The 13,462-nt window shown below is 35.5% G+C and overlaps 1 protein-coding gene across 6 annotated transcripts in view; it reads right to left on the bottom strand.

Annotated features, from left to right (window-relative positions):
- aplp2 (amyloid beta (A4) precursor-like protein 2) overlaps positions 1-13,462 on the bottom strand; it is a 92,610-nt gene that overhangs the window by 31,284 nt on the left and 47,864 nt on the right. For all 6 annotated transcript variants that reach the window (XM_016463275.1, XM_016463272.1, XM_016463274.1 and 3 more), the window contains exon 4: positions 2,646-2,758. In XM_016463275.1, the coding sequence (XP_016318761.1) occupies positions 2,646-2,758 (113 nt within the window). The remainder of the gene's footprint in view (positions 1-2,645; positions 2,759-13,462) is intronic.

Here is a 13,462-nt window from a genome sequence, read left to right on the forward strand (position 1 = left end):
TGAAGCATATCAGAATTTCTGATTTCTGAAGGATCAATGTGACACTGAAGACTGGAGTAATGGCTGCTAAAAAATTAATCACAGGATGAATAAATACATTTTTTAATCTATTAAAATAGAAAAGGTATTTTCTATTGTAATAATAATTCATACTATTACTGTATTTTTTTTATCAAATAAATGCACCCTTAAAATAAAGGTGAGCATAATGGTGTGTTCACACCAGACGCGAAGCGAATATGCGCATCGCGTCACTCGCTCTAGATTACTCGCGAGATGTTTTCTGTGTCACTCGCGCGAATAAAAAACATAGCGCGATCAACCATGGTGGAGATAACTACAATCGCTGTTTTGTACCTGTTGTCAAAAAGTCCCAAATACAATGGAAAGCCAAACGCCGACGTGTCTGGGTTCACAGCACCATCCAGAGGAGGATGAATAACTTTAGGATCCTGTATGAATGTGTGTGTTACATTTTACTACTGTATATATTCACTGGTATTACTATTATTTTTATTATTGATAGCAGCATCTCTGTAGCCATGCTAATAAAATACAACTACTACAACTGATTTTCTGCATTAATGTGTGTGTTACATTTTACTACTGTATATATACACTGATATTACTATTATTTTTATTATTGATTGCAGCATCTCTGTAGCAATGCTAATAAAATACAACTACCACTACAACTGATTTTAATTGTTTTCTATGCTCCAGACCTATATAATAACAGACGGCTACAATAATGCTCTCTTCCATTGTCTGATTCAACTGGACGTGTCAAGAAGCTCTTCGCTGATTGGCTTGCGCGAGAACGCGTCACGCGAATTTTCTGCTCCAGTTTAAATTTTTGAACTTGCGCGAAAGACGCGATTGAGGCGAATATCGTGCGTTCGCGGCAAACGCATTGCGCATTTCGCATCATTTGCGTCGCCCGGCGCGAATTCGCCTCTATTCGCGTCTTTGCGTTGACTTTGTATGTAATCTATTCGCGCGAATAATTACATTCGCGTCTGGTGTGAACACACCACAAGAGACTTAAAAAAAAAACAACAAAAAAAAACACCTTACTGACCCCAAACTTTAATGGTAGTGTATAAGTGTCTTAAAATGTAGTTCTCAAAGTAATTATCTTAAAAAATGCCTTATTATGCTGAGATTTTCCATTGATGTGCTTTGCCTGATATAATCAAAACGTGATTTAAGCAATTTATGCAAAGGAATGCAGCTGGCACGGCCAAAACTGTGAAAATGCTCTACAGAAACTCAAACTGTGGAAGATTCAAGCTGAACCGGGTTTGAGGGGGTGGACACGTCAGCAATTAGAAAAGACAGCACAGACGGCAGGGAAAAGAGTAAGAGGGTTAATAAAAAAAGAGGCAGAAGCAGAGCAGCATTCATGAGTTGTGAGCGAGTGTAAAACGAAGAGTTTAACAGCAGATTTGGAGAGCAGTGCAGGTGTGTGTGAGGTGGCAGAAGTCTAGTGATTAGCAGTATTACAGCTCAGCTTATCCAATTATCAGAGTGAAATGTGAGGACTCAAGCATACAGCAGGAAAGACTGTGAGAGAGAATAAGCGCGAGACGCACTTGAGTTTACACTGGAAAGCCATCGATTTCAACAAGGATGGAGGATGGCCCAGATGTTCTATCATGGTGACTTAATCGTGGAATCCACATTTTTAAAATAAGTAAAATTATTAAAACTTTAAGGAATCACAGTTTTTCCCCTCATGTTTTAATTTTAACAGTCAACCTCTGTTGTGTATCAGTTTGCCAAAAACAAAAGGAACTGTTTGAATTTCATTTAATTACATTGTAAAAGACTGATTAAATTCAGTTTTGTTTTTTTTGTTTTTTTAAAGTTTTATCAAATTGTGAAAAATCAGAACAGACAACAGAGAATTTCTGAAAAATTCATAGGGCACTATTTTAGTTAAAAAAAAATTTGAATAATGTAATAAATTATTAAATTGCTAAAGTTTTATGAATATTTTATGAATCAATTGATAAGACATGCTTTTTGATTATTAAAATTTAACTAAACCATTAAAATGTAATTCAGATTTATAAATATGATAAATATAAATTATAAATGTATGATAAATATAAAAATTTAAACCAAAACCATGGAATTTGGAAAATATAAAAAGAAATGAATTTAATTTAAATCTAATGATTTAAATTAATTAGAGACACTTTATGATTACTGAAATATAATTTAACCATTAAAACGCAATACAGAAAAATAAAAATGGAAATCGAAAATAAAATCGAATTTGGGAGAAAATAAAATAGTCCTAATTCTGTCACGGTGACCAAAAGTTGAGAGTTGTTGCAAAGACATCCACTGACCAATGAGAATTTCAGAGAAGCAGGTCTAATTGTGTTTTTAGAAATTTTATTTACTGAATACCCATTTCAAACTGACTTGGCTCCTTCCTTCCTTTTGTAATCCCTATCTGTCGAATCTCATTAGTCCAAAAGCTGGCTTTACAAAGCTGTGTATTAGATTTCAAATAATATAATTCCATTGTTTGCATAGCATTTTCACATTACTTGTTGCGCTGTTTCTGATTAGGCATTATTGTGCATTATGTAATCAGTGTCTGTATGTGGCGCTGGATGTTGACATCTTACCTCTTTGGCCACACCGTGCCACTGCTGATGACTCACGCACATATCCATATGCTCCTTATGGAAGAATTTACACTTCTCTGGCACCAGGAGGATGTCACTCACGAATTCCCCAACTGAAAACATAAAAACACACAGCATGCAGATTATTGGCAAAGCTGAGGCTTTAATATCATGCAGCTGGTGCAATGCAAACAGCAAAACATCTAACACCCACTTCAACAAAACAGAATTGCACATTTAGGACAGCAAAAGACAACACAGCTCAATAATTCATCAACACATGGTCTTTTGCATTTTATAATGAGCATATTACAAATAGGGCAAGTGGCATCTGAATAGACATCTGGTCAGTACCAGGAGACAAAACAAAGATCTGGTGCACACAGACTGTCCTGTCCACAGCAGAAAGAGAGAGAGCGCGAGAGAGAGAGCGAGAGAGAGAGAATAGAGTAGGAGGTCTCATTGCACTTTTGAATGAGAACTACGTAATTCTTGCTCATATCAAATTTAACTTCTGAGTTTGAACATGGTGGTGCTAACAAACATTGCTCTGATCTGGCTCAACCAATGGAGTTTAGGGCAGTTTGTCTAATCAATGGAAGATTAGGGGTGTAGAAAAACTGACACAATATTTAATTTAGGACTGCATTTGGGAAGATTTTTGTTTTTTTCTGATAAAAATTGCTACTGTGATTTTAAATGTGATTAAAAAAACTAGTTTGCTGTGCTTGTTTGTTGGGCTGCAAAATTGTGTGATTATATCAATATGGCTATAAAATTATTTTAATAATAATAATTATTATTATTATTATTAAATAATTATAAAATTGAATATTTAAGAAAAATAACACTAATAATTAAAGAAAAAGTGCACTAAGCACTAGTAGGAATGCACTCAAATTTTGGCCAGCAAAAGAGAAAACGGACAAAAATCGTACAATTGCTCATCCTAATTAGACTTGGGTTTGAGCTTAAGTCCATATTACAATTATCATCACTAACACGTGAATAACACCACTTATTTTGTACTATTTTCAATTTTTTATTTATTTACATTTTTTAAAGGTTATTTTATAGTCGCATCAAATGAAGTTTTGAAAGTCTTGAATTTTTCTTGATGCAATATATTTTTCCATCTTATTTTGATTCATTTTTATCCATTTTCACTAAACAAGAATTGATGTATAAACAAAACAAAAAAGGGAGCATGTAAACGAGTGAGTGACAGCTGAGGAGCTCAGATGCCATCAGACAGGACAGTATGGAATAGTGCACCATATGCAGGAGAGTTATTACAGAGCTGATTTCAGGACAACTGGGAGGCCAATCCGACCTTTGAGCCTGAACGACAGAGAAAGAGATTGAATCCTTTAATGACCAGAAGTCTATTCACAATAGAAGAAGATTGTGACCGTCCACAAACTGCTTATTTAGCCATTACCACAAAACAGGGTTAAGGCCAAATCAGCCTGAATCCAGAGAGCCGAGGAAAGGTGGACAGGAAAGAAAGAAAAGGCCAGTGTTTTGGAAAATGAGAGGGTTTGGAGGAAAGAACTGGAAATAGTAGAGAACATAGCAATTGTTCGAACCAAAGCCTCTCCATGCCGTACAAACTCACACATGCACATCATGCATTTTTGCCAAAACTCATCCTCATCGGCCCTTAGGGGCCAAACTAACTAAAGTCCTTACATAATTGAAAACAGCATCTAACCTGAATGACTCAACACATACAGTTTTACTCACACAACTCATTCAACAACTAACGCCAAACACTAACTAGGGTCCTATGATTTCCTTGAGGCGGAAAACGTGGAAGGAATCACAGAATCCAGTTTGTTTAAAAAAAAAAGGAATTGACTGTATAAATGCAGACCGTCTTGGAATTAGCCAAATTTTGGGTGAATAAATCAAAACGTAGGGCTGTACTCTTGATCAAATGGCGATATAGACTAGTGTTTGTGAATATTAAATGTTATACAGGCCAGGGACATGTACACAAACTTCATCTCAAGAGCTGCTCTAGGAGTCAATTCACGAGTATTTCACCAATTCATTAGATAAAAACTATTGTCATATCATATACACACACAGAAACTGAAAGGTTTTCATGGTAACCCAACAAAATAAAAATTTGGTTTAACTTAAAGAAATTGTGTTATTCTACAGTAGAATGTAGTTCTCAAAGTAATAATAATATAAATTTTTTAATACATTGTTAAAGTCATATGATTCAATGATTTCATTAGACATGCTGTTTGATTATTTTAACTAAACGTAATAGGGATGCACGATATTGGATTTTTGCCGTTATCCGATATGCCGATAATTTTCAACTCATTTTGGCCGATAGCCGATACAATATATAATTATTTTTAATTTTGGTTAGTTTTATTTGTTAAACTTAAGTACTGGTATCGGGCCCGATACTGAGCTCCTGTACTCGTACTCGTTAAAATGTCCCGATACCAAACGCCAATACCACACAAAACAATGCACAAGTTACTTAACGGTAGGGAGAGGGAGAGAGAGAGAGCGCGTGCACTTCTGTTGTGTGATCTTTGATGTTCACTCACTCAGCACACGTATCATTTGGATTAAAATGAAATCGTAAAAATAAAACCATTCATAGGGGCATTCACTATAAACATCATTTATTTTCAACCTTAGTCATACACGACTTTCTGGTGAAAGTGAAACTAACAGCCAGTGTAAATGTGCTAGTCTGTACTTGTCCCTCTCATTCTGTACCAATACAAATACGTGCACTCGTTACCCGTGTTTTGCTTGCTTCATGAGTGTTTCTGCATTATATGAGTGGCTTTGGAATATAAATCGCAGCACGTTTCAGAAAAACTTGTAAAATACATTTTAATGGGCATGATTAAGTGTGAAAATAACCAAAGGATATACGGTCAAACCAAAAATTATTCAGAGACCAGATATAATTTTTTATATATTTTTTTATATATCAAAATAGTAGGACACTAAGTAGGACACTATAGTTCATTTATGTAAGTGAGGATAGCAAAATAAAGTAAACTGACAAATCATACCCAAAAATTCTTCATACAGTGGCCTACCAGTAAAATGTATACAAATGTGGGACCAAAAATTATTCAGACAGAGTCTGGGAAAAAAACTGAAGTTGAGGTTTGCATGAAGCTGGGTGACAGCATGCCCAGGAGACTACAGGCTGTCATTAAGGCTAAGGGTTGCCCGACTAAGTATTGATAGTTGATAGTTGATATTGACAGCTGTCTGAATAATTTTTGGTTGATTGTATGGTTGATTTGGTCCATTACATACCTTTCTATCAAAGTTATCTAGCATTATCAAGCTGAATTTGTTCTGACACAGTTTAACTCTGAGTTCTTGTTATATTTTATTACCATTTTCTAAACTATAGCGAATAAACTGTGATAATGTGAGAAATGTTGAAGGTGTCTGAATAAATTTTGGTTTGACTATCTATTTGATAAATGAAGTTAACCAACTAACATTGTACATACTCTTTTGGTTTCTGTACCCAATATTTAAAAAATTTACAAATGCAATAAAAATATTGGTATCGGTACTCGGTATCGGCAAGTACCAAAAATAAAAGTATCGGTATCGGACGAGTACTGGAAAAAGTGGTATCGGTGCATCCCTACTATATAATAATCACTGCATTTTTTTTCAGAAAGATGCAGTATTAACCTTAACATTTTATTTTATGATTTAACATTTGTAAATGGTCTAAAGCAAAAGAGTGTAAAATTTCTGAAAATCTTTTAGAGCTCATAATTTGTTTAAAAAAATATAACATATTACACATTAATGAATAAATCAGTATATAAAAAATTATTTAATTTAAGTGTCATGTTTGTGATTTTTTTTTGTTCATATAAGCTTCTTTCCTTTAAATCAAAACATACTCATGATTTTATGGCATCAATTACTGCTTTATTTAATCAGAAACACAGTCTAAATATTATTTGTGTATTTTGCTTTCATTTTATTAGAAGTAGGCCAACAGCGCCCCCTACGGAATTAAAACTCCTTACGGAGCGGGCATTAGGACCTGGGGGAGGCTGCCGCTGCACGTGCTGTTACTGTTTACTCTATCACCGAACGCGTCATTCTGTAGGTGCATTCTCAATTTAAATGCAGCGATCCAAAACAGTGAATCTAATCATCATTCAGGCAAAACTTTGCTTCAAGAATGAGCCACAATGCTGACGTGATCTAATCGCACTCTTGACGTGATCTAATCGCTAGCACACCCTGAGCACATGTGAGTTCATGTATTCCTCTTATCGGCAAGACATATCAGCATAATTTTTCATATCGGGCCTATGCCGATATTTACATTTAAAGCCATTATCGGCCGATTCCGATTTGGTCAGATAATATCGTGCATCCCTTAAATGTAATTTTAGCATTAAAGTCAAATCCAGAAAAATTTAAAACAGAAAACATGTAATTTTGGGAAAAATAAAATGGATTTCATGGGGCCCTTAATTTTCTTTTAACTTTACTTAAATTTTTACTAAATTGTCTAAAGTTTTATGATTTCAATTAAATTAGACATGCATTTTGATTTGCTAAAATTTTATTTAACCATTAAAACAGAATCCAGAAAAATTTAAATGGAAAAACAGAAGCCAGAAAAAAAAAAAAGGAATTTGTGAAAAACCAAACAGATTTCATAGGACCCTATCTAACTCCCAATATGAATTGCTGCATTGCTTCTAAATACCTGCTCTTGCTATTGAGATGTGTAGAGGAATGTTATGGATTCAAAACAACACGCTGTTGATCATCACAGAAAAAAAAAACTACTTCCTTTCCAGCATCTTTCCTTGTAGGGTTAAAGGGATTACTGGCTTTAAAAGTTTGTGACAGGAATCAGACAAGATTATATAGCACATCTACAGTAGTGGTTATATAATAAAAATTTAATTTTATGCCTTGTCCCATAGGTTTCCATTATAAAAGTGCATTAAATGTAGATGATTTTTGCTTGTTTTCACAAGCTGAGAGGCGAGTCAAAATTATTTTCAGTGGCTATCGACAGCATGTCACAGATGCTGTCGAAAAAGCTTAACTTGTATTGAACCCGGAATGTTCACAACACAATCTGCTCTGCTGAAAAACCGAGTGGGTGATTCAGCAATTACATTATTTATTTTACAGCTGCAGTAGAAAAAGCAGAAAATAAGTCCTGACAGCGCTGGTAGGACTGCGTGCTGCTGCTCAACTGGAATAAACGGGGTATCGCATTGATATCATGTGAAGAGCGAGGCAGTGAGGCAGAGAAGTGCAGTATTCTACAACAAAACACACAAAACTACCAGCCAGGAAATGGAAAAATACACTGCTTACTGAATACTACAAAGTGTACACTGTATGATGCCTACTATTTTTTCTTTTTACTAAATACAATGCAAAACCATAGGCATTAACCGTGCAGTATTCTACATTACATGCCATCATGTTTAATTCAGCATCATTTAACTACAATTATCTCAAAAATAAAAATGGCTATTGTGCATTTCCAGTTTAATTTTGTATAAAAATGTTCTAATTCAGTTTAATTAAATAATTATTCAAGCAGATGCTAAAAACCATCAGATTCATGTCACTGAAAATGTAAAGTCAATGCAATACATTGTGGGATACATACACAAATTACTATTACTGCTACAAACATACTACTACATACTGCTTCATACTACATGTTATAGGACAATGCATTTTAAAATTTAAAAATGTATATAGTATACACAATATTTTGTTGCAGTAGACAACAATAAATGTTTCAAACAGTTCATTCATGACTTCACTATGATGCAGATTTCAGCTAATTTATTTTGGAAACAAATATAGTTATTTGGCTTTTTTTTTTGTGGAAAGAAATCATCTCTTTTGGCAATGTGAATAAATAATGTAAAGGAGGATAAATACAGATTCCAGAACAATATGTTGTGTTGTATACTTCATGTTTTGGGATATGTAGTAGTTGATCAAACGAGCACCTGTCCATTGACCCACAATGCCAATAACCAAAAAGCAACATTAAAGCACTTTTTTTTTGTTTTACAATTTGTGTGCAAGTCTTTTGAAGTCATGTGTAAGCTCTGTGTGAGTAACAAATACAATTTTTGAATTTCACTATTCTCTGATAAGCAAAAATTGCTTGTTGATGCTCTGTGCTAGGTTTGAAGTCATTGATGGCAAGCGTCAACTGGTTCTCCGGATGTGTTTGAAGTTTCAAATTCAAAAATTTAAATATTCTGAATGAAGTACCTGATTTATTGTATGCAAAAGAACTGCGACAAGATTTTTCAAAATCTGGACAAAATAACAGCATACAGGTTTGGAACGATGATGATAGACAAAATTTTTATTTCTGGATTAATTATTCCTTTGATGATAATTAAATATACAGTATTTGGGCCAATGAGTATGCGCTCATGTAATCCCTGATTTTCCATTTTATATTAAACAACTGTGCATGAATTTGACTAAGTGCTTGACTTGTAAAGGCAAACTGCAGGCTCACGACATGATCAAAAAACTCGTTTAGATGATTCAACAAAGGCTGGAAAAAGCAGCATATTACAGTTGGTTAGAAAGAGACAAAGGGAGAAAAAAATGCTATGAAGAAAAACGACAAAAGGATTGAGGCCAACTGCTTTCAACTTCATAGTTTATAGCCCAGTTCCTCTGCTCTGTCCCAGTCCTGCATCAAAGATTTATGGCTATTACACATTAAACACCGTATAATCTCTCTAAAAACTTCTTTCCATTTTAATCTCCGTTTGTATCTATTAGAATCTTCAGCCAGGATGGAATCTGCATCCGCGTCTGTTTTCAGAAACACTAGCATCAAATGAACCAGTGTAACCGTTGGAGAGCTGAACACTGCTGATGTTTCTGTGGAGCAGAGCTGCTGTTGATTTAGCACAATCCTCTCTGCTAAAGAGCTGTTTATCTCAGCACTACCTTGTATTGGTATCATTCAGGACTATTAAGGGTAAAGGATGAAACGGTCAGCAACTAAACAAACCCAAACAAAATACTGGAAAACGTCTGCTGACTGCCCATTAGGAGTTAACATCAGCTGAATCAAGCCAGTGTTTGAAAGTAAAGAGCTAATGGTCAAATATGAGCCCTGCTCTCGGTTGACCAGAATAGCTCGGAAATCTCTTAACATTCACTCGCAGATGTAATTACTGCGGTCATATAAACCTCCTTATCATTTCGTTTGGGGAAACTAAAACTAAAAAGATCAAGGGAAGACTGACTAAAAATAGGATAGTTTGTCCAAAAATCAATTCTGTCATTTATGTGCCTTCATGTTGTTCCAACCCATATGACTTTTGTTCATCTTTGAAACCCAAATGAAGATTTTGTGAGTGATGCTTGTCCCTCCACTGAAAGTCCATTGCACAAAACATTGATGCTTAAATGTGCTCTATGTATGTGTGCTGATCAATGTTTATATGTGATTTAAAGTCTAAATTAAATCTGTTCATCATATAAAGCATTTAAAGTCTGGATTTTGTTTTTATCTCTATGAACTTTTTGAAGAATCAAGATTTTGGTGGAATGGACTTTCAATGAAGTAACTTAATTTGTGTTTCAAGATGAACGAAAGTCTTGTGGATCTGTAATGTCATATGACTTTCATGAAACATAAAAAGAGAAGTTTTGAAGAATGCTCACGCTGCTCTTTTCCATACATCTCATACACTTTTGCACATGCTTTAACTTCAATGTAGGGTTGTGACGGTGAGGAAATTTTCCCACCGGTTAATCGATGTGTGACAACCGGTATCACCGCGGGGGCAGGGGCGGGGGCGGGGACGTTCCCTCTTTTCCTCGCTTTCCTTTGCTTTTAAATAGCTTAAAAGCGCCGTGCGCATTTTACTTTCACTTTCGAATTAGCGGCAATTCGGCATCAATTGCTTGAATGCAACAACAAAATACAACGTCAAATTCACTTTAGCGTATATATAAAACATAGAACTTTTATTAACAAAACAAATAGAAATAAACCATGCTATAAGGCAGGCTATGCCTAATATAAAATAACAAATAACTTGCATAAAGATTAAATAGGCATACAAAACTGGAAATAAGTAAACCTGTATAATATATAACCAAATAAATAAGAAATGTAGAACGTTTATTAGCAAAACGAGTAAGAAAGCTTGGAGGCACGGCATACACCTTGATGTCAAATAAAATAAATAAATGACACAAAGTTTAAATAAAGTAAAAATCAGCAAACAATTTGGAACCAATTAAATAAGAAACGAATGTTTAAAAAAAACTTCCAAAATCAGATAAACGGCAAAAGTCAACAGGCTTTTCAAAATCCAAAATATTGACAAACAGGCGCTTTTGCATTTCGTTTCGAAACTAAATTATCCGCGATCGTCTTGTCTGTCTCACCTCACTCTTCTTGTCAGTCAGCTCAACTCACTCTCCTCACTGGAGAAATGAAATCTGATCTGTGATGCAACTGTCGTTCAGCACGCTGCATTGAGCAGCCGCGTTCAGTTTTTAATTGTAGTGTCTGTTCTTTTACTGAACTAAATGATTTTTATTACTATAAAAAAAATCAAAACGACGGTGGGGGTCAGTGACGCGGTGGGCAAGTGACGTAACCGGTGTTGCGGCTTAACACCGGTATCATCGTCAGCACAGTCTATCGTGGCAAGCATACTTCAATGCAGAAGCAACTGAGACCAGCGAGACTCAATTGTGTTTAGTATTGAATATCAACCCTGCCAAATGCACATGCAATAATAAGCTTACAATAACACAAAACTATTGTATGGCTTTGCAAACTTATATAGTGCACACAAATGGACTACATATACATTTCATACTTTTTTGGCCCTTTTAAGAGCTTGACTGTCCCTGATCACTAGGCTATGCTTCCACTGTATTGAAAAGTGCAGCATGAACATTTCCCCTTCTTACATAATATAAATTTGGAATGACATGGCGGATGAGTTTGAGGATGAGGGCCATTTTAAAAAATGTTTAAGAGCATGCATCAGATATTTTTTAAGGGATGCAACTGCTTGGAAGTACAAACAACAATACTGCATAATCCTCAAAGACCAAGCCCAAGCATGTTTGCAGATTTCTCTGAGGTTTACGCTGCAGTGAGAGACAGACACAGACGAGCCGCCCATTTCATTGCATTACAACACCAAAAAAAAATAAAAAATCACTCTCCCGAATTAAACTCCAGAGGCCAGAATGTTGCTGAATCATAATGAAACCTCCTCATTAATAACAGTGGTTAAACCCCAGAGGAAGCGGAGAGGTGAGAAGACAAGGTGAGCCTGAACACGAGCGAGTCTCGCTGATGTACCGATTCAATTCAAGGTTACAAATGTGCTTTAAGAGAAAAAACTCCTTAAACATCAGGGGCTGCTTTTCCCGACACAGAATATATCTAGTCCTTGACTGCAACAGAAATCACCATCAACTGCAGCCAGAAACACCCACATTTTAGCGGTGTTTGTCAAGGCAAACATCAATATTTCTCATATTTTGGTTAGGGTTTTGGGTTTGCATTAAGCATCAGTCCATAAATTGTCCAGCATAATTTGTGTTTCAGACATGAATGATCAAAATCACTTCAAATCCTGCAACTTTTAAGGAGAAATGTGCTGTTACTTTTCTAAGCAATCAGAGACGTGGACTGTAAATCTGCAGAAGTAAAACTACTGTATAGCAACAACCCAAAAACATCCTAGCTACTACAAAGCAACGCAGTAATTTGTTATGTTGCTTTTGTTATGGGTTTTGCTGCAGTTTCATTTTTCTCTTTTTATCTTCAGCCAATTTGCACGCTCCACTTCAGATCAATAAAACTGTTTCCATGGCGACTCATAAGTAGAGAAAGTTGTTGATGGAACAGTGTGGTGCTGCTATATGCAGACTAAAACAGCTTTAGATTCCTCCAGACCGAGAGATTCTATTGGCAAGCCGTCATTCATAGAGAAAGAGACACAGGAAGCACTGGACTGAAAGTGCATTGTCCGCCCCAACCCTGTCAATCAAACAGCAGCCGACGTCAGGTAATGCGAGTCAACAGCTGCAGCGTCAGCTCAAACACACACAAACACAAAACAAAAATCAGCCATCTTGGAAAGCCTCCGACCGTCGGCCCATTTCACAGCTTTTTTCAGCCCGCAAAGAGCCACAACTCAATCCTCTCCTACAAGAGAGGGACAAACAGAGGAGGAGATGAGGAAAAGGCACGGACAGCAGCTTGTCCTCGGAGACGCAATGAGATTAATGTTATTTTCTTACGTGGATTAGAACAATTGGAAATATGGGACTGGAATCATTTATTTTCTTGAGAAAATTAATAACAGTGGGAAGTTATTTATGCCTGGTCGAGTAAGACTCTGACTGTAGTATTTATGAATGTATTTGCATCTCTGACAGTTTATCAGGGGTTGGGTGGCATTTTTTTATTTTTTCACCAAATACACAAAATATACAGTCTAAAACTACTTATCATAGAACTGTTATTTCACATTTTTCTAATTTATATACAAAATATTTAAATGATATAACATTATAATTGTATTATCAGCATAAAAACAGTAGTGTGAGTGTACTTTTAAAAAAAGACAAGTATTGGAACTAACACAAGATTTACTCTGTCCTGAAATGCATTAAAAGAACATCAATTAAAAGCAATCTCAAAAAGTACAGGGATGGTAGTGCGGTTTTTGCAGTCATTTCATGGTCACAATTGTGTTGTTGATTAGTTACCTAGAAACATAATATTT

This window comes from Sinocyclocheilus anshuiensis, unplaced genomic scaffold (genome assembly GCF_001515605.1).
Source record: "Sinocyclocheilus anshuiensis isolate Anshui unplaced genomic scaffold, SAMN03320099.WGS_v1.1 scaffold140, whole genome shotgun sequence".
In the NCBI taxonomy this organism is placed as follows: domain Eukaryota; kingdom Metazoa; phylum Chordata; class Actinopteri; order Cypriniformes; family Cyprinidae; genus Sinocyclocheilus; species Sinocyclocheilus anshuiensis.